Below are 19,152 nucleotides of genomic sequence, written 5' to 3' on the forward strand. Positions count from 1 at the left end.
GTTGTGCAATAATTAGATGGAGTCCATAGTAAAATACAGAATAGAGGCATATTGACAGAAGCAGAGGAAGGAGAAGACGGAGATTCTTGCTGGTGAGCTCCTATTATATAAGATGTTAGAGTCGATATTGATGTGAAGGAATCAGACATTTTTATACATTTCTTCATTTAACAAATATTGCGACACTGTACCTTGCAGTTCATTTATGAAAATATCACCTAAACAGACATAATGTATTGGAGATAATGCACTGATTGTTGGTAAGCCAAAAAGATGTTTAGTTTGAGTTACTCTTACACAAACGTATGAAGCTGATGCATCTTATTTGATCATAGTCACTTTATCCATCTTTAGAAATGTAGCACAAATACTCAAACATATATGCATTATTTTGCTAAAAATATTCGCTCACTCAATCAAATCATTCAACTCAGGTGTTCCAATCATGCCCATAGCCAACTGCGTGAAATCTAGGACCTGGACATGCCGGCTGCCTCTTCAAACATTTGTAAAGGAATGGATTACTCTCAGTGAATTTCACCCTTTCCTCCCAACAATAATATCCAAAGTCAACTGTTTTTGATATTACAACTAAATGGAAGCAATTGGAAATAAAAGTTTCTCACGAAGAGAGTAAATTAACAGAGTGGGGTCAGCAGATGCTGAGGTGCATATTATGCCACAGTTGGCAGCTTTCTGCAGAGTCAATTGCTACAGACTTCCAAACTTCATGTAGCCTACAGAACAGTGAATAGATTCATGGAATGTATTTCTATACCTGAGCAGATGAATCCAAGCATTACAATCACCAAGTTCAATGCTAAGCAGCGGATGCAGTGGTGGAAAGCATGCTGCCACTGGACCCTAGAGCAATGGAGACGTGTTCACTGTTGCCAGGAGAACAGCACCTGACTGAATGGATTGTGTCAAGTGTTAAGTTTGGTGCAGATGTGGGTAATGGTGTGGGGATTTTAAGGAGTTACGCGTGACTCTTTAGTATTAGTAAAAGCGATGGATGGATGGATGGATGGATGGATGGATGGATACATAACTGTGAAAATTTTATTCTAATCACATATTTAGATATGTCGAAAGAACCATTCATGTTTTTACTTCATAAAATGTAAAATTCTAAAAAATAAGAATAAAAGGTGGAGGAAAATTAAACTGAATGATGACAAAAAAGGGGTTTAGATAGCTTACTGAGCAGTAGGTGGCATTTTTAATACTAGGTTGCTATGTATTGTCTCTGGGTATATGTAGATTTTAACACAGCTGTTTTAATGTTACATTGGTTTGTTGCACTTGAGTTCAGTTTATTTAGAAATAAGCTAAACTTTATGTTTTTCTTGCTGTCTTCTGCAGGTGAGATATTGATTGCTAAGAACAACTCCACAGAACAAGGCTTTAAAAATTCCAAGCCATCACTTTAAATATGGTCTTCAATTTATTTACTGTTGGGTTGGCATGACAGCTTTAAAGTTTTGCTTTGGTGTATTATTCTTTGCTTTGTTTCTAAATATATCAATATGGATGCTATGAGATACAATCCCCCCCAAGAGTAAAAGCAAATTTTTTTACTAGAAGATATAAAAGGGTGATTTATAGTGATGACCTTTGCACCGCTTAAATAATGACAGTGTCCAGTTATCAGCTGCAAAATGTGATTTACTAGTCAAAATGTTACATTGGGAAGCATCACACAGCTCTAAATATTTTGCACAAACAAGAACGGAGTGCAGAAGTAAACATAAAACAGATGTAGGACCTGAGAGGAGTTGCTGAAGGGTTTGTGTCGGAGCTAATTAGGGGAAGGATCTAGGAGGAGGGAAATGTCGTGATGAGGTCGTGCCCCTCTGGTGGTCTCATTCTGGCTCGAGCATGAATCTCACAGTACAGCTGGCCTTCAACAAAGAAATATCCTTTCTGTTTCAGGTTGACGTCACAGTCGGCACACACAAAGCAACCTGGGTGTCGATATTTGTCTCGGGCTTTCACCACTGTCCCGCTGCAGCATCAAAAGCAGAGAAGGAGAGATTTAAAAAAAAAAGAACTTTTACGTTTCAGGACATCTGCTTTCGTGTCTAGGTTCAGAACTAGTAGCACGTGCAAACCCAGGTTTTCCCTCATTTAGCTCTCCAAATACCTTTGCCAAATGTGAATAATCTCTGCAGAGTTTTGAAAATGTTTTTTGGGGTCCATCATGAGTGAAGGCATGATGGATGATAAGTTCATTGGCTGTTTTAAGCATAAATAACACCTCTTTGGTGAGATTATGGTGTCTTTTTTATCGTAGGAGCAGAATATCCTGGTCTTTGGGGTAGCATCGGGGAGCCTGGTTTCAGTAGTGATAGAAGGATACTGAAAGGCCAAAATAAGTTGTGCGTTCATCAGCCTGCAATTCAAATGCAAAGCCTGTTTTTCAGACTGCTAAACAAAAGCCCTGACATAGTATAAAGCGATGAGGAAGAGGAGGAAAAGGAGGTCCGAGCAGGAGCTCCTAAGGTCAGTATAAATAAATTATGCTTAATTTAAATGTTTACACTAAGATAATGAAATCTTTACTGGCAAAATAAAACAATACATAAAAGCACTAGTATAATTTACTGTAAATATATATGTAACAACCTCTCTATGCAAGCTTCGGGGTCTACGTTATCATAGCCAATCCTTTTTGCTCGTATTTTTGCAAGCAGGGTCTTAATGAAAACCCCAGATGATTTGATCTGTTTTTACTCACACAATCCCATTCCCACACTTGTCACAGACGGGCAGCTTCTGCAGGTTTCCTGTAGGCGGAGTGGGTTTGGTCGTGGGGGCTTTCACTGTGCGAGTCACAATGGGTCGAGTGCCTGGATGCATGAGACAGAAACCTCTCAACAAAACAACCTCATGTGACTGTATCACATAAATTAAAGCCAAACACTTGAGGCATATACGGGAGGAGCTCTTCAGGAACAGGGACACACAATAACCCCGTCAATCCTAATTGATGCTTCCTCTGTGGCTCAAAGCATATTTTCTACTTAAGCTCAACCAGGACACATTTTTTTCTATGCAACCAAGGAAACACAAAGCGCTTTTGTATTGATATAAAATCAAACTTTAAGAACACAGCACTTGATTAATAATGGGAATGTGTCTCAGTGACATTTTGTTTGGCTTTCTTGGTTCCTGTTTGGTGTTTACAGTGTGGCATAAATCATTTACCTACTGTTAGAGAGATTATTTTTGCTCTGTAAAACAGGATATTAACTCCTGGAAACAACATTTAAGGAATTAAAGGAAAAAAAAAAAGACTTATTTCTCTAAAAGTTGGTAATAAAACAATTAAACACATGTAAAGGCGTGTCAAAAGACCTCAAAAATGATCAGAAGTCAATAATATGCCTTTCTTTAGTTAAAACAGTATATAATGTACTATAAACTTTACACAATAGTCTTTCACTGATACTCAACCCACTTCCTCCCAGCTGTAGTATCTAACAATATGGAGGGTGTGGCACTTGTACAACATTCTCTTGTAAAACAGCGACCAGTTAATTACACAGAAACTGGTTGCACCTGAGTTTCAGGCCTCAATCTTTGCATACACAAACAGAAAGACAACTCTATATATATATGTTCATGAGCACATCTGATTCCATCAAACAAATGGAACAAGCAATAATTAACTAAATAATGCACAAAGGAAAAAACACCCACATATTTAGGAAAAAAATAAAAATGCTGGTGGTGTTTTGAAGGAGATGCATCACCTCACCATCACTTTCAATAAACTCCTGCAGGGCTTTGAATGAGCCGGACTGCCGAGGCTCCTGGGTGTCGTCCTCATCCTTCTGTAACATTCGGTACACGTCAGATTCCTCGATGCTGGTCAGAGTCCTGGGACTGAGCAGAACATTCAGAGACATTAAAATTCAGAGACAGGAAGATTTATGCACAGATATAAACTCTTCCAAATGACCTACAATCAGTTAAGGAGGATGTATTGAACTGGCTAAGCCTTAAAAGGCTTATTTGATTGGTCAGTATTTTTCCAATAAAGAAGTTATTGAATTAATAGATTTCATTTTTATTATTTTGTTTAACGATGAATTCCTCTAATATGCTTGCAGTTTAACCATCAACACGAAGTATTCCATGTAAAGTTTTGACACATGAAAATTATGGTGGGTTGTAATTTATGTCTTATGCAGGTTAAAAGTTAAAAAGACTCCTTATTATCTGCTGTTCTCAGAGTTACATACTGCATTCCAGATAATCAGTTAAAATCCATTTGAGAATGTTGGGAAGCTGGAAAACTAATTGAATGCATTTGAATGAGAGGAATGTTAACAGAGAGGTAACAAATAGTACATGACAGGATTATGATTCAAACAACAAAATATAACAGAGTTTAAAAAGGAAGCTTTTTCAATCGTTTTCTTTGTTTTTTTTTGTTTAGTTGTTGAAGTTATGGAAGTGCAAAGTTTGCCCATAAGGTGGCACCAAAGCAGAGGCGTTTTAATGCTAAAACAACAGATTCTCTTGCAAACCTTTAGTTTAACACAGCTCATTCGCTGTTAATTACTTTTGGTTTATTTAACTTTAAAGAATTTTATTCAAAGTCATTTTATAAGTTATGAACCTTAGAGCTTAAAACACACGCCAACCAGTAGATATGTTCTCATTGTTACAAATGAACTATTTTCACTAATGCCCTATAATTAGTTTTTTAATTACAATTGAAAGCACAGAGTGGCAGCTCCACAGCTACAACTTTTAAACACTATCAACAAAACACAAATACATTGTTTTAAAATTTCAGTTGAGGCTCACTCCATTTTAATGATCTGAGGAATATTGTCATTCAGGAGCATGATTGAAGTCAAGCTATTTCAGGAAAAATAATAAAGGGAATGTGGGTTGTACACATTTTAAAAATGAATGAATAGCCAGTGAAGGTTTTAAAGCCACATCCCTCAGGTTTTAAATGATTTTCTGGATATAGTTCACAGCTTATTCCCAGCTTTATATGTTTATTTAGTGTCTCTTGTATTTTACTTTTGGTAATTTTGACTTTTATTCAGCTTTTCACTTGATTCTATGCCTAAAGGAAGCCATTGTAGCTTAGGCTTATGCTTAGAAATGGCTACCTCTTTCTGAGAACCAGTTAAAAAAAAGAGACCTTCCCTTTCCCTTTCCTTTTCAATCTTAACTTTCAGAAAGCAAAGAGAGTTTTAATGGGGCTCTGAAAGAAGTTTGTGGATATCCATGTTGAAGGTAAAGGCAACAGGACCGTCTCCTGTCAACTTCATATGTATGTGACTACAGTTGCCAATATTATTTAAAAGTATAAGATTCACGTCACTTTAGCTAACCTCCCAGGATGTGGATGACAGAGGAAATGCAACCCTTGGTTGGTCAGACCATTGAGCTCCATGGTTAAGATACGTCCCTTTTTGATTGCACCATGTGTCACATTTTGAACCATAAGACCTGGAGCCAGGGGGGCTCCTCTACTGACCAAAATATCCAAAGTGGGTTTCACCAGAATGTATGTTGACAAACCCCAAAACTCCTGGGTCAATGACCTTTAACCTAATGAGACAAAACTATAGCTTTTTGGTCAGTCACATCTGCTCAATGTTTCCAAAAGGAGGCCATTACTGTGAAACAAGGAGGGAGCTCGTTTTGTTTTGAAGCTCCATCTGGCGTGGAAAACCTTGGTTCTGTGCAGGGCACAATGAAGTCTAAAGACTACCAAGATATCCTGGAGTGAAAAGTAGTCCCCACTGTTAGAAAGCTCTATGGAGCTAAAGACATCCAAGAATAGCTGAGAATGCACTGGACTGTTTTTAATTGGCTCTGCATGAGATCTGAATGCCAGCAGTTCAAAGATCTAAAAACTGCAGCGTGTTCTTCAAACCTAAGACAGGTTCAATTGTTTACTCGGGAAGAGTGGGTCAGACGGGTAATCCTGCAAAAAGTGCTGCCACAACATTATAATCCGAGAGAAACATCTTTATTGTCCATCCAATGTATTGATTAATTAAAGAACAAGTTCAGCTAAATCAATAATTAAAAACAATTTCTGGTCTGTGTTAAATATGGAATAAAAATAAGGAATTCCATTATACTTTTTGTTTTTTTCAAGTTATTTCAAAGATTGTTGTGTTTTTTTTAAATTATGAAAAGGTACCAACATGTCAGCATCTGTATAGTGAATTGTGACCACCTCTCAGGCTTTTGATGAACCAGGCCTCGGATCTGGCCCTCCATGGCGTCCTGGATGTTGCCTTTGGAGTACAGGCCTATAGGAGTGTTGTAGGACGTGCTGACCACCTGACGCTTGTCGTCGATGTTTGCCGCTGCCACAAACGGCTGAGCTTTCCGGTTGTGAGCAGTGCCAATCGGTTTATATTCCTGCAGGAAGGGAAAAAAATATTTTGAGTTTTCTTTATGTTGAAATGGAGAATGGTGTGATATTTCTCACAAACCTGCTGTTCTGTTTCCAGGTTTATTTTAAATGGATGAGCTCTTCCATCCTCCACAACCTGAGGAGTCCACAGCCTTGATTCATTCCTGGTAATTACACACAAATCTCATCAGAGCAGCACGTTTTAATAATCTGTTCATGCCCAACATTTTTTAACCTATAAAATAAAGCTGAAAATATGTTCTATTTGCTGCAGAACATAACCGTCATATATTTTCTTTTAGCTTTCGCCTAAAGTGTCTCATTGTTTTGCTTTTTTTAGAACAGCATTAGTAATATAGACCTTTAGAAATAAAAACATTAGTCATAATTGCTCATTTCTTGCAGAATCATAAGATGAAATGACTTCAAGCTCTAAATAAATTAATATGACATATGGAGGTTTTGTCACAGCAGCACCTGAGACAACAATCCTATCAAATTCAACCTTGAGTGTTTCAGCTCATATCCTGACATAAAAATGAAACTACTGTCTTCTGAGGGCAGTTAACACCCTGGACAGACTCCTTGTAAATGACAGGGCCGGAACAATATTTCCTGATTCAATTCAGTTTATTGTTATGGCCTTAACAACAAAAGTAATCTCTGGGCACAATGCAGAGCCAGTAAACAAGGTCATTTTGAGATATTTTGTAATCAGATACCTTCACATAATCCGTTTTCCTTCTTCACAAACAGTATGTTTGTGTATTTCATGAATTTATAGGATAGCAGGTGTTTCTTTATGTCAGTGTTTGTGTGTGTCTCACCTTTCTACAATGAGGCGGAGCTGGTGGGAGCATTCCTTGATTTTGCTCTGGGCCTCACAGTGCAGCATGTCTATGGCCGGGACTCCCTCGATGGACAGGATGACGTCGCCAGCACACAGGTTGGCATCGGACGCTTTACTACCGGGAGTGACCTGAATGGGACCAGATAGGCAAACAGAGAAAACATGGGAAGAAATAAACAGATAACCATTTATGTTTTTTGTGTCCTGTGCAGGGAGCCTGAGCAAACAAAATGGTGGGGCTGGTTGCCTTGCAATATCAGAAGCAAGTTTGCTCTACAGTAGTTAGGAAATATGTTTTTTTTCATAACCCTATCAGATTTAAATATAAAATTATTTTCATTTAGTGAAGAAGTATCTCCCAAAAGTAAATAAAAGAATATAAAAGAAGTATGCATTGTGAAAAACCATCTGCTTTTATTAACGTTAAAAGATTCCTGTCAAAAAGGATTTATATAAATCTGTTGGAAAAAAAATCTTCATTGACAACAACCTTTATAGTCAACCATTCTTATAATGGCTGACCAGGTTTATGCGTGTTTTCTCTGGTATTCTGATGATTTATCTTTGGTGATGAGCTCCAAGCCTCATTGCCATCACCCTAATCTTTAGCTCCCTCCACTGATTCTCTATCAGATTCAAGCTGGGTCTCTGGTTGCATGACTAAAACATGAATATTACTTCTAGTCAAAAGAAACATTTTAGTAAAAAAAAATTACCTTAAGTCTAAATCCCCCGGGGAGTGAATAACATGGGACTTAACTATATGTTGTGTCTGTGCCTGATTCATGTCTTCATATATGCATCTGAACATGTTTGAGTGTAAGTTTTAGTTTGCGTAGGACACCATTACCAAGCCCAAGGAGAGGCTTGGTTTGTTTTGTGTGGGTTACATTGTTAAAACTATATAACCTCATCTTGTTTTACAATATATGACAAATGCAGATTTCATTAAAATTTGCTTCATTTCTGAACTTTGCTTCATTTCAAATGTTTCATTCTGTGCTAAAATGGAAAATAAATGAAACACTCCTGCATTAATTTCCAACAGAGCTTTAATGACCTAAAGTGTGTTTTTATGATGATAAATCTCTGGTCTTTGCTCTTCCAGCTGATGTACCATTTCACATAATCAGAATCAGAATCAGAATCAGAAAAGCTTTATTGCCAAGTACGTTTTTGGACATACAAGGAATTTGTTTTGGCGTAATGCATTAATGTAGCATTTCTAACTATTGTTAAGTACAGTTCATGATTATCACAAATTTTGAACTCACATCTTGGAGTATGAAATCTGCTCTACATATTTTCTCTGTTTAAAAACCTTACCAAACACTTGCTATCTGTTAATTATATTGCACTTTGTCTTATCTGTAGTCTGTATTCTGAGAGCGGGACTTTTAAATGTAACTCTCGTCTACTGATTATTTAGTTTTTCATTTATTTGATTAAATATTAATAAACCCAACCCCAACAATTAATCTAATGTATCTGGAGTTTCAAATGCAAGTAAAAACAAAACGTCTATAACATTTAGAAAAGTGCTGACTGTCATGAGCTGGAGAGGTCATGAGAGGATTGTGACCTCTGGGCTTAATTTTTATCCTGAAAAAGAAAACCAAAAGAAGTTGCTGGTAATAAATACAGAATTTATTTTTATTTTGAGTGACTCATTAAATAAAGCCTATTCAAGATGGATGTTTTAGTATTTTACAGGCCCTCCCTCTCCATCCTCCCTAAAAGGTTTAATTAAGTTTGTGTTTAACTCCTCCATATAACAGGCAACACTTTAAAGAGTGTACTTAGTTGTTTGCAATACTCAAAATAAATCTAACTAGATTCATATGTTGTAAAGACTGTAGGAGGATGTGGTTATTTGCAAATGTATTCATTTTGCTTGTAGTTTCACATTTTGTCAGATTACAAATATATAAAATCCTGTGCAAACAACTGCCTTTAGATGTAATAAATAGAGTCAAGCTGTAATCTCAGTATACAATAAGTACAGCTATTCTGTGAAGGCTTCAAAGGTTTGTCTGAGAACATTGGTGAAGATGAAGAGATACAGCACAAAAGTCTTTATGTCTGACTTTTTTGAGCATAGTTTAAAAGGCAGAGATTGTAAAACAAAAATCCCAAACTTTGAACATCTCCCTGAACACTGTCCAGCCCATCACCTGAAAATAGAAACTGTAAGGCACAAGCACAAACTTACTAAGACATGGCTGTCCGCCTAAACTGACAGGCCAGGCAAGGTAATCATAAAACAGAGAAGCAGCTAAGAGGTCGATGGTAACTCTGGAGGAGTTGATGAGAGTCACAGTTCAGGTAGAAGAATCTATTGTCAGGACAATTGTTAAATGTAAACTCTACAACATAGGCCTAGGTAAGTTTGGCCTAAGTGTTGAACAATCTTTGATACAGAAAAACTAACACTGTACATCGCTCTGATGGTGGTGGCAGCATCATGATATGGGGATCCTTAGCAAAGAAGCTGGTCAGAGTTGTTAGTATATCAACTAGATGGATGGAGCTAAACATAGGAGAATCCTGAATGAAAACAGGGCAGAAACCTGAAAAGAGTTTAGATTTATTAGAACGCCCTAGTCAAAGTAAAGACCTAAATCCAGTCTAATCAGTGAAAAGATTGGATAGACATTCATGTATCATTTTCCTTCAAATTCAAATCTATTTATTACTTTGAGTGTTAGTGCCAGACAGTTATTGCACCTGCAAAGGAGTGTTGACCTGACCAGGTTGTACAGCATCTCAATTATGTCAAACCTCTTTGTTACACTGTTGTTTGAATTTTGGGGATTTTCAGCAATATGTATGTTCCATAGCCATAACAAATACAATGCTGGATGCTATTATATGCTTTTTCTCTCTAAAACAAGATGGTAGAGATCTTTTGAAAATTCTTTGTCTGTTCTTCATCAATGGCAAGTCATCACTTTATGCTGTTCTTAGTGGCTGGCGATCCTTGTTTTCTTTTCCTGCTGGGATCAAAGTGAGATTCTCTCTACCTAAGTCTCACCTGGCCTAAATATGTCTCCAAAATACAAAAGCCACTCTCAGCTAGGAAGCCCAACTATTCAGACAAACTAACAGCAGAGATGATTTGTTCATGACCTTCATCTTTAGTTTTCCTAGGAATGTCAGCAAAACAGTGGCAGCTCACTGGGATCCAGCAGGGGGAGGAGCACTTCTGCTGCACTACATTACCCTGGTGGGATGTGTGTCATGGCAAGAACTAAAGCTTTTGATGTGACAGCAACCAGATGGAGTATGTAATTTGATGGCCAGGAAGTGATGAAGATGAGAAAGTATTTCCAGCGCAGCATCAAAGAATATCTCAGGAGACAGTTTCAAGCTGAACCAGCCATTCCCACGAATGCTACACAGATCATGGCTTATACTCAGTCATATTGCATTAGTGGACATAACAAGCTGAGCTACACAGAGATGTTACACTGAAGTAAGATTTGGTCATCCGCCTATAAATAACTGTGGATGAAAGTGTAGAGAGGAGGTTTCATGGTGCCAAAAGGGAGCAGTAATTTATAGTAGAGTATTTGTTGAAGACCTGCTGTCAGACGGTTCCACTGATTTATTGTCAGTGAACCTTATTTCTGTTCAGATTTTCTGCTCAGATTTCTTTTATTTAATTACAGCTTAGTTTCTATTAAACATTTCTATTGAAAACACAACCACTTTAATGCATTTTCATTTTGTTTTAGTTACTTTTTTCCCCTTTTTCTTTAAAATACACCCATACACATTGTTTCACACCTCCAGATTTTCTCGTCTCGTCGTCTTCCGCTTTATCCGGGACAAGGGCCGCGGGGGCAGCAGACTCAGCAGAGACGCCCAGACGTCTCTCTCCCCAGACACCTCCTCCAGCTCCTCTGGGGGGAGCCCAAGGCATTCCCAGGCCAGCCCAAGAGACATAGTCCCTCCAGCGTGTCCTGGGCTGTCCCCTGGGCCTCCTCCCGATGGGACGTGCCTGGAACACCTCCCGAGGAAGGCGTCCAGGAGGCATCCGATATAGATGCCTGAGCCACCTCAACTGGCTCCTCTCAATGTGGAGGAGCAGCAGCTCTACTCCGAGCCCCTCCCGGATGGCCAAGCTCCTCACCCTATCTCTAAGGGAGTGCCCGGCCACCCTACGGAGGAAGCTCATTTCAGCCGCTTGTATCCGGGATCTCGTTCTTTCGGTCATGACCCAAAGTTCTTGGCCATCGGTGAGGGTAGGAACGTAGAGTGACCGGTAAATCGAGAGCTTCGCTTTTTGGCTCAGCTCTCTCTTCACCGCAACGGACCGGCAGAGTCCCCAAACCAGACCCCCTCTGGCCCTTGGCTGCACCTAGAAATCCTGTCCATAAAAGTTATGAACAGGACCGGTGACAAGTGGCAGCCCTGCCAGAGTCCAACATGCACCGGGAAACAGGTCCGACTTGGTGCCAGCGATGAGGACCAAACTCCTGCTCCGCTTGTACAGAGACCGGATGGCCCCTAGTAAAGGGCCCCCGATTCCATACTCCTGGAGCACCCCCGAATGCCTTCTTCAGGTCCACAAAACACATGTGGACCGGTTGGGCAAACTTCCATGAACCCTCGAGTACTCAAGGTGCTGTACATACGGAAAAAACATTACAATGATACAGAAAATCAAACAACAAAGGTAAATAAAAAAATTAAAATAAAATAAAGAGAATAGAATGATGGATAAGAAAATGAAAGGAAAATTGGACTGAAAACGTAACTAATAATGTTTAGATAGCACAGTCAAAGGCCACTCTAAACAAATAGGTTTTTAATCTTGATTTAAAGTAACTTAGGGTTTCAGCGCTTTTACAGTTTTCTGGGAGTTTATTCCAGATTATTGGAGCATAAGAACTAAAAGCTGCTTCTCCATATTTGGTTCTGGTTTTGGGTATGCAGAGTAGATTTGAGCCAGAAGACCTGAGTGGTCTGGGTGGTTGATACACTGACAACAAGTCTGTAATTTATTTTGGTGCAAAGCCATTCAGTGATTTATAGACTAACAAAAGTATTTTAAACTCTATTCTCTGAGCTACAGGGAGCCAGTGTAGGGACTTTAGAACCGGGGTGATGTGCTCCACTTTCTTAGTTCTAGTGAGGACGCGGGCAGCAGCGTTCTGGATCAACTGCAGCTGTCTGATCGACTTTTTAGGCAGAAGTGATTTGAAGGTCCTGATTAGGAGATAGATTAGGAGGTGGTGGAGGTCTGCGGCATTTGGAAGATGTTGGTCCAGTAGCAGGGCCTCGGCCACGGGGGTTGTTAAATGGAGAAGAGGTCAGAGACATTTGGGTCCCGAGTTTAACAGCTCCTTTCATGTTGTCAGAATCCAGTAAAGCAAAAAGCGGGCTCAGTGGGGAGATGGGAGAGTTCTGTGCAGTCTGGGTCGGGGTGTGGGGCGAGGGGGGTTTGATGGGGGTGTCAGTTTGGGTCTGGGTTTTGGGGGTATAACGGGGGGGTCCACTTCTCCTGTGGATTTTGACAGGGAGACCTTTTGTGATGACCTCTCTTTCTCAGCCAACTGGCCGGTTGTTTCTGCTGGAGCTGTTGGAGGCAGCGTTATCATTGTTGTTGATACTCCATGTTCTCTGCTGAAGGTCGAAGCTGCTGGTGGATTATCTACTGAATAGAAGAAATTAGATGTTAGACATCTGGCTCCTGGCTTGTTCAAATAGAACAAGCCAGGAGCTGGCTGATCCACTGGTGATCAGAGGACAGTTCAGCCCCTCTCTTCACCCAAGTGTCCAAAACATGCGGCCGAAGATCTGATGATACGACAACAAAGTCAATCATCAACCTCCTGTCTAGGGTATCCTGGTGCCAAGTGCACTGATGGACACCCTTACGCTTGAACATGGTGTTCATTATGGACAATCCGTGACTAGCACAGAAGTCCAATAATGAAACACCACTCGGATTCAGATCGGGGAGGCCATTCCTATCGAACACGCCTCTCCAGGTGTCACAGTCGTTTCCCATGTGGGCATTGAAGTCCCCAGCAGAATAATTGAGTCCCCGGGAGCGGCACTATCCAGCACCCCCGACAGGGACGCCAAGAAGGCCCGGTACTCCGCACTACCGCTCGGCCCGTAGGCTGAAATGATAGTCAGAGACCTGTCCCCAACCCGGAGGCGCAGGGATGCGACCCTCTCCTCCATTGGGATAAACCCCAACACGAGACAGCTGAGCTGGGGGGCAACAAGCAAACCCACCCCAGCCTGCCGCCTCTCCCTGTGGGCCCCTCCTTGAACCGCACATAGCGTGGGCTCTGGAATCCATCTCCTTGAGAGGGGCTGGACTATCTCCCTCCAGATTTTGATTTGTACTATTATTTTGAACTCACTAAACAACTGATACACAAAGAGACCCTTTCAAAGTTTAATAATTCAAAAATCCTTTACAAAGTATGTTATACTCAGTGAGAGAAACACACAATAAACAGTATATCTATGTGTGTGGGTGGGGTTAATGAGGCACAAACTATGCAGCATTTTGCAATTAGTGAATCCTCGAAAGAATGTCATTGATTTAATACAAATCCATCCACAGACTACAGGTGAACACTGCTTGTGAATCTATATTAAACTACATATTCACAACCCCCCCTTCCCATTCAATATTTGTCATGAGTTCAAAATACACGGATGGGCAGTAACTACCAGTGTGTGATTATGTCTAAATAATAAAAAAAAAATTTAACCAGAAGTTAAAACTTAGTCAGAATTTTATTAATTATTAATTTAGTCATTTTCATACTTATTTATATAAGTTAATTGACTAATTATTTTAAATTTTTTTAATTAGTCAATTCTTTTCCTCTAATTCGTGTTAATCACTCATTAATTTTGTATTTTTCTTCCTCACTCCATCATTCAGTCTAGAATAGTTCAACAGACACCATAATTTAAAGAGTTATTCAGCATCTTTACTGAATGTAATGAGGAGAGGACTGATCTCTGTGTACATGTGAGACTGTGTGGCTTCTGAAGCTGCCGTTTGCTGAGGAAAGGATGGTTCTCATCTTGTGTTTACTTTCCACAAGCAACTGGGAACGCCAGTGAGTCATTCCAAGGAGGATGTTCCTGACCAAAAATGGCAGCGAGTGGAGATGCTAAATTCAGTTGTGCTTGAACGAAGCTGGTGAGTTCGCTGCAGCACTCCTCTCTTCTCCGTCATTTCTTAACCATCTCAAGCCTCTCTCATCACTGCTCTAATAAAGACCTCTGAGTATCCACTGACACGACAGGTGTGAGGTTACTGGGTACAGCCGGCTATATAACTACACTTTTATTTAGTTCCTGAGGTCTTTCCCTAAATATAGATGAACGCTAACCCCAACAGAGACTGGGATTACTCATGTCCTCTCATTTTAGCCTTTGTAACTCTGGGGGATTAGGCTCACAGATTAATCCAAACACAAAGGAGACATTGTTGTTCTTGCCTTTGGGATTTGTGAATGTGGAAAAAAAGTTGAGCAAGGTCAAATATGTTGGTAAAGAGTGGCTAATACCCACAACCTTTCAGTTTTCCCATCAGTTTCTGTATGTCAGATAAAACATTTCTTTGACTTTTTTGTTCTTGGAACTTGTCGGAAGGTGTGCATCTCGTTACATCTGGTATTACACTAACAGCATTTCAGAAAAAGATTATATAGACAACCAAACATGGTGGTAGTACAGTGGTGTGATGGTCTGGGGCTTCTCTGCTGCTTTTGGACCCGGATGACTTGGAACCATGAATTTTGTTCTCTGCCAAATTAAATCTTAAAGAAGACCCAACCATCAGTTTGTAAACTTATGTTCACTTTGGTTATGCAGTACATTGGGTTAAAACCTTAATTCAATTCAATTCTAAAATACTTTATTCATCCCAAAGGGAAATTAAATGTTGTTGTAGCTCATATTCTGCAGGTTTCTTTAAAGAGCCGTTGTAGATGCTGATGGCTGTGGGCAGGAAGGATCTCCTGAAGCGGTCTGTCTTACAACAGATCTAAAGAAACTTCTGACTGGAGACAATCTGTTGTTGTAAGGCAGTCTTATAAAGAGGATGCTCAGGGTTCTCCATAATGTTCTTCATTTTATGAAGAATCCTCCTTGCACAATGATCTCCAGAGGTTCCAGAGGAGTCCCAAGAACAGAGCCAGTCTTCTTTATCACCTTGTTGAGCTTTTTTAAGTCCCTGGCTCTGATGCTGCTTCCCCAGCAGATGATGGCATATTAAAATATTATTTTAAAATTTTCTAAATAATATTTATAAAATACATAAAATATTATTTTATTTAAAATTATAGCTAATTAAACACCATTAAGAATCATTTATCCTGAAAGGTTGTTGGTTCCGATTAAAAATATTTCCTTAAATATTATTTTAATATTTTCTTAATATTTCCTTAAATATTATTGTACTAAATTAAGAAAGCTAATTAAACACCATTGATGATTAATTATGCAGAAAGTTGGTTTATATTCAGCAAATATCTTTTTTAAAATATTTGTTAAAATAGTGTTTTATCTGCTCTTCTGATGTTGCAATGTGAATGGTTGTTTAAAGGTATACAAATTATTGTCTAAGTTAGTTCCAAGACTAATTAAACCTCATTTCCAGATTCCTCAAGATAATCCTTGGTTCTCAGACATAAATGACATTGAATGGTAACGTCGCATCATTTTATTGGTCATGGTTTTTAACCATCTTTGATTCAGTTGTTCATATTGTACATAGCCCATTGCTATTTTGCTTGGTAGTTTTAGTTGGATTGTTCTAGGATAGTAAAGAGTTTGTCAATTAAAATATTTGACTTTGAGTTATTTTTTGTAAATAAATTCTTGTATTTTAAGAAATTGTGTGAATTTATTCCATGTGTGTGCAGAGTTTTGCTGTTCAGTAATGCCAGAGCTCAATTCTCCCTTTTCTCTATTGTCCTGATACCACCGCCTTACTGGGCTGGTATCCACAGGACAACATGTAACAGACCAAATTATTATTTAATTAAATATTAAATAATAAAATCATAATAATTACAACACAGTAGGACAAAGGAGAAAAGGACACCAGCAAGTCCACCCCATATGGATGGGTGTAGTCGAAGTCTGGACTTAAATCCAGTCATGATAATTCATCTGTAAGGGGATAAATATTTTTTCACAGCACTGAAATTAAATGTTTTTGACTGCTAAAAGGACCTTTCTTTTTCTTATACATCTTGTCAATGAATTCCCAAGTAAAACGATGATGAGCTGCTTGATACAAAGTTAAACTAAAATTGACTTTTACTATCCTCTGGTCAGCTGCATTGTCATAACCAATGTAACAAACAACTTTGCCATCATTATGCCATCGTAATATTTTCCATCCTTACTCAGCTGCCGGCATAAATAGGAATGCAGCATGTTGAGTATTCAACGTTTCCTTTTTCTCATTTGGTAAGACCTTTTGTTCTTCATTAGGCTTTCATTGGAAATCTAAGTTTTCAGGATTGGATTTTATTTCTGGAAATATTTTCCTCACTCTTAAATTCTTCTGTCTAAAGACCACTCCATGAGAGCCTGACAAATGGACGTGCCATGGGGCAATGTAAGCTGCTATTTGTATCTAAGCCACATGCATCCACTGTGGCACAGGTGCAAGCTCAAAGCTGCACAGGAATGTTTCTAGAATGAACTATCCTGGAAGGAGAATGTTAACAGTAAACCAAACTGGGAGACCTCTGGAGGAAACCCCTGCCCAGAACTCCCCAAGGGGGGAACACAGGTTTAAATGTACATTTCTGAATATTTAGCAAAACTCTTTTACATTCTTAGATCACGAAACAACTTCTGTTTACCTCCTGACGTTAACTTTTTTCAACACATCCCATCACTCACCCTGGAGATGGTCAGCCGCTGGTTGAAGTCTTTTCCTCCTGCCAGCCGAAAACCCCAGGGGGGCGGCCCATCCAGCACAACATTTAGTGGCATGGCCTTTTAATATCTCCCAGCTGATAACAGCAGACAGTTAAAGTGCACACTGCAGAGATCACAGTTACAGAGTAGAGGAGTTTGAAAGTGATGGAGATTTTGAACCATGCTGTGGGGAAGCTTCAAGGGAGGGGAGTGGACAGAGCCCACCCCCGCAGTGAGGTAATAGTCAGATTTTAGGAACGCAGTTTCAGTCTACAACTACTCAAGCTCATTTAAGGACTTTTATTTCTTCTTCTCTTTTTACCTTTTCACTCCCAACAGAAGCCAGAGTTTTACCAAATAAAAGATAATTTTATGATCCTTTGTGTTATTCTGAACCTTTGTTTAGCTGCGAGGGTCTCTTTACCGTCAGGGATACTTGTAAACAGAGTGGAGACGTAAACCCGCCTCCGTCAGACTGCCAATGCTTTTCATCCAAACATGCTGGAGGTCTGGCAGGCCTCCTCTTGCTCTGCTTGATGGGTCCAGCTGCTCCTGTCCTTATTTGGTTCTGAAGGCAAAGCTCCTTTCTGAGGTCCTGGAGGCCTTGCAGGAACATTCCAGTCACTTTAGATCTGGATGAGACTGAAGCTTTTTACCCTGGGTCCTTAATAACAAACCAGCTTTTTTATGTGGGTTGTTCTCTAACAGTTTTTTCTTTGGTCTTATCAGATTGTATATTTTATGTTGACTTAAATTAGATATTTTCCATTTTCAAAAAACCCTCCTTTAGTGTGCAATAACTCTTATTACAACCATCTTAAAGCGATTATTTTATGCTTTTATCATAATCAAAGCGTTATGAAAAAGAAAAACCAAATGCCTTTGTGCATAAAGGTTCTCTGTAAACAAATGATCTACCTCAGATCTGCAGGCTTTCATTAAGCCACAGATGTCTGCATGTAAATAAAGAACATGACATTATTCAAAAAGTATTCAATATCTGCACAGAGCTTTGCTCATCTTTTCTAAATATTTCCTGATCACTTTGTTTATTTGAATGGTTACGATGAGAATATTAATAAAAGTTACAGAATGGAAGTATCTAACCCCCTCCCCTTCTCCACACTATAACAGACTGCTTGAAGTCACAATATATTGCTTAGCAAAGTTTTAGCTAGTAAATATCTACAGAGTTATAGTTATTTTATAACAGGTTTGCCATGGAAGCCTTATTACAAATGGCAACACTTCAATATTTTAAGCAATCAAGTTAGTAACTAATTCAAAGCTAATTACTAATTATTAACATTGAGAGTTTCAAAACATTGTCATAAATTGTACAACCAATGGTAAAGACATTGTAGTCATTTCACAGGAGTCCATTTTTGTATAATTTATACGTATTTTTGATAGAGATGCTCAAAGAAATCATTTAATTTTGATGTTTCTCATCTTGGACCAGTGATTGGCTGGTTAGAAACTCTCTTTATCTGATCACTTAGTAGAATAACCTTACCACTAGCATGTTGTCCTCACAACACTTTTTGGTGCAGAGGCTGTAACTGAGAGAGGAAGACTCAAACTTAGCTATTTTCAGTGAGCTGTTTAAAATGGCATCAGATGATTCATGAAAGCCATTTAAATTAAAGATGTATTTTCTACATGTCGAGACACGCTTGCTGTTCATTCAGACTGCGAGAAAGCAAAAAATTCTTCAGGTAACAGGAAGGGTGACCTGAGTAAAGCAAAGTTGCAGTTTTATCCCTTTGAGCTTTCAACCGGTCTATTACGGAACATACAGGATTTGGAAATGTCACAGTTAATATAAGAATCTACATTCTATAGGGAATACACATGGAGATCCTCGTGTGACATCATGGAAAAATGAAAAGAACTCATCCAGGATTTTCAGGAAGAGAATCGTGTACCTCCACAACATCAATTTCCAGATGCCTGAAAATGCCATGTTAATCTGTTC

General features: G+C 39.0%; 1 protein-coding gene across 1 annotated transcript; it reads right to left on the reverse strand.

Annotated features, from left to right (window-relative positions):
• Positions 1–1,650: 1,650 nt before the first annotated feature.
• Positions 1,651–17,349, reverse strand: LOC124867785 (PDZ and LIM domain protein 3-like). Its single transcript, XM_047364381.1, has 7 exons — positions 17,157–17,349; positions 7,231–7,382; positions 6,483–6,567; positions 6,221–6,408; positions 3,764–3,891; positions 2,741–2,852; positions 1,651–2,008 (listed from the first exon to the last, which is right to left on the reverse strand). Exons 1-7 carry the CDS (start codon positions 17,247–17,249, stop codon positions 1,819–1,821), a joined length of 948 nt encoding a protein of 315 aa, XP_047220337.1. The 5' UTR covers positions 17,250–17,349; the 3' UTR covers positions 1,651–1,818.
• Positions 17,350–19,152: the final 1,803 nt, after the last annotated feature.

This window comes from Girardinichthys multiradiatus, chromosome 5 (assembly GCF_021462225.1).
Source record: "Girardinichthys multiradiatus isolate DD_20200921_A chromosome 5, DD_fGirMul_XY1, whole genome shotgun sequence".
Classification (NCBI taxonomy): domain Eukaryota; kingdom Metazoa; phylum Chordata; class Actinopteri; order Cyprinodontiformes; family Goodeidae; genus Girardinichthys; species Girardinichthys multiradiatus.

Coding starts and splice junctions, on each gene's coding strand:
- LOC124867785 (XM_047364381.1), bottom strand. CDS start 17,249: ATGCCACTAAATGTTGTGCTGGATGGGCCGCCCCCCTGGGGTTTTCGG. Junction 6,409..6,482: donor ACCTGGAAACAGAACAGCAG/GTTTGTGAGAAA, acceptor CCCTTCCTGCAG/GAATATAAACCGATTGGCAC. Junction 2,853..3,763: donor GGAGTTTATTGAAAGTGATG/GTGAGGTGATGC, acceptor TCATGCATCCAG/GCACTCGACCCATTGTGACT.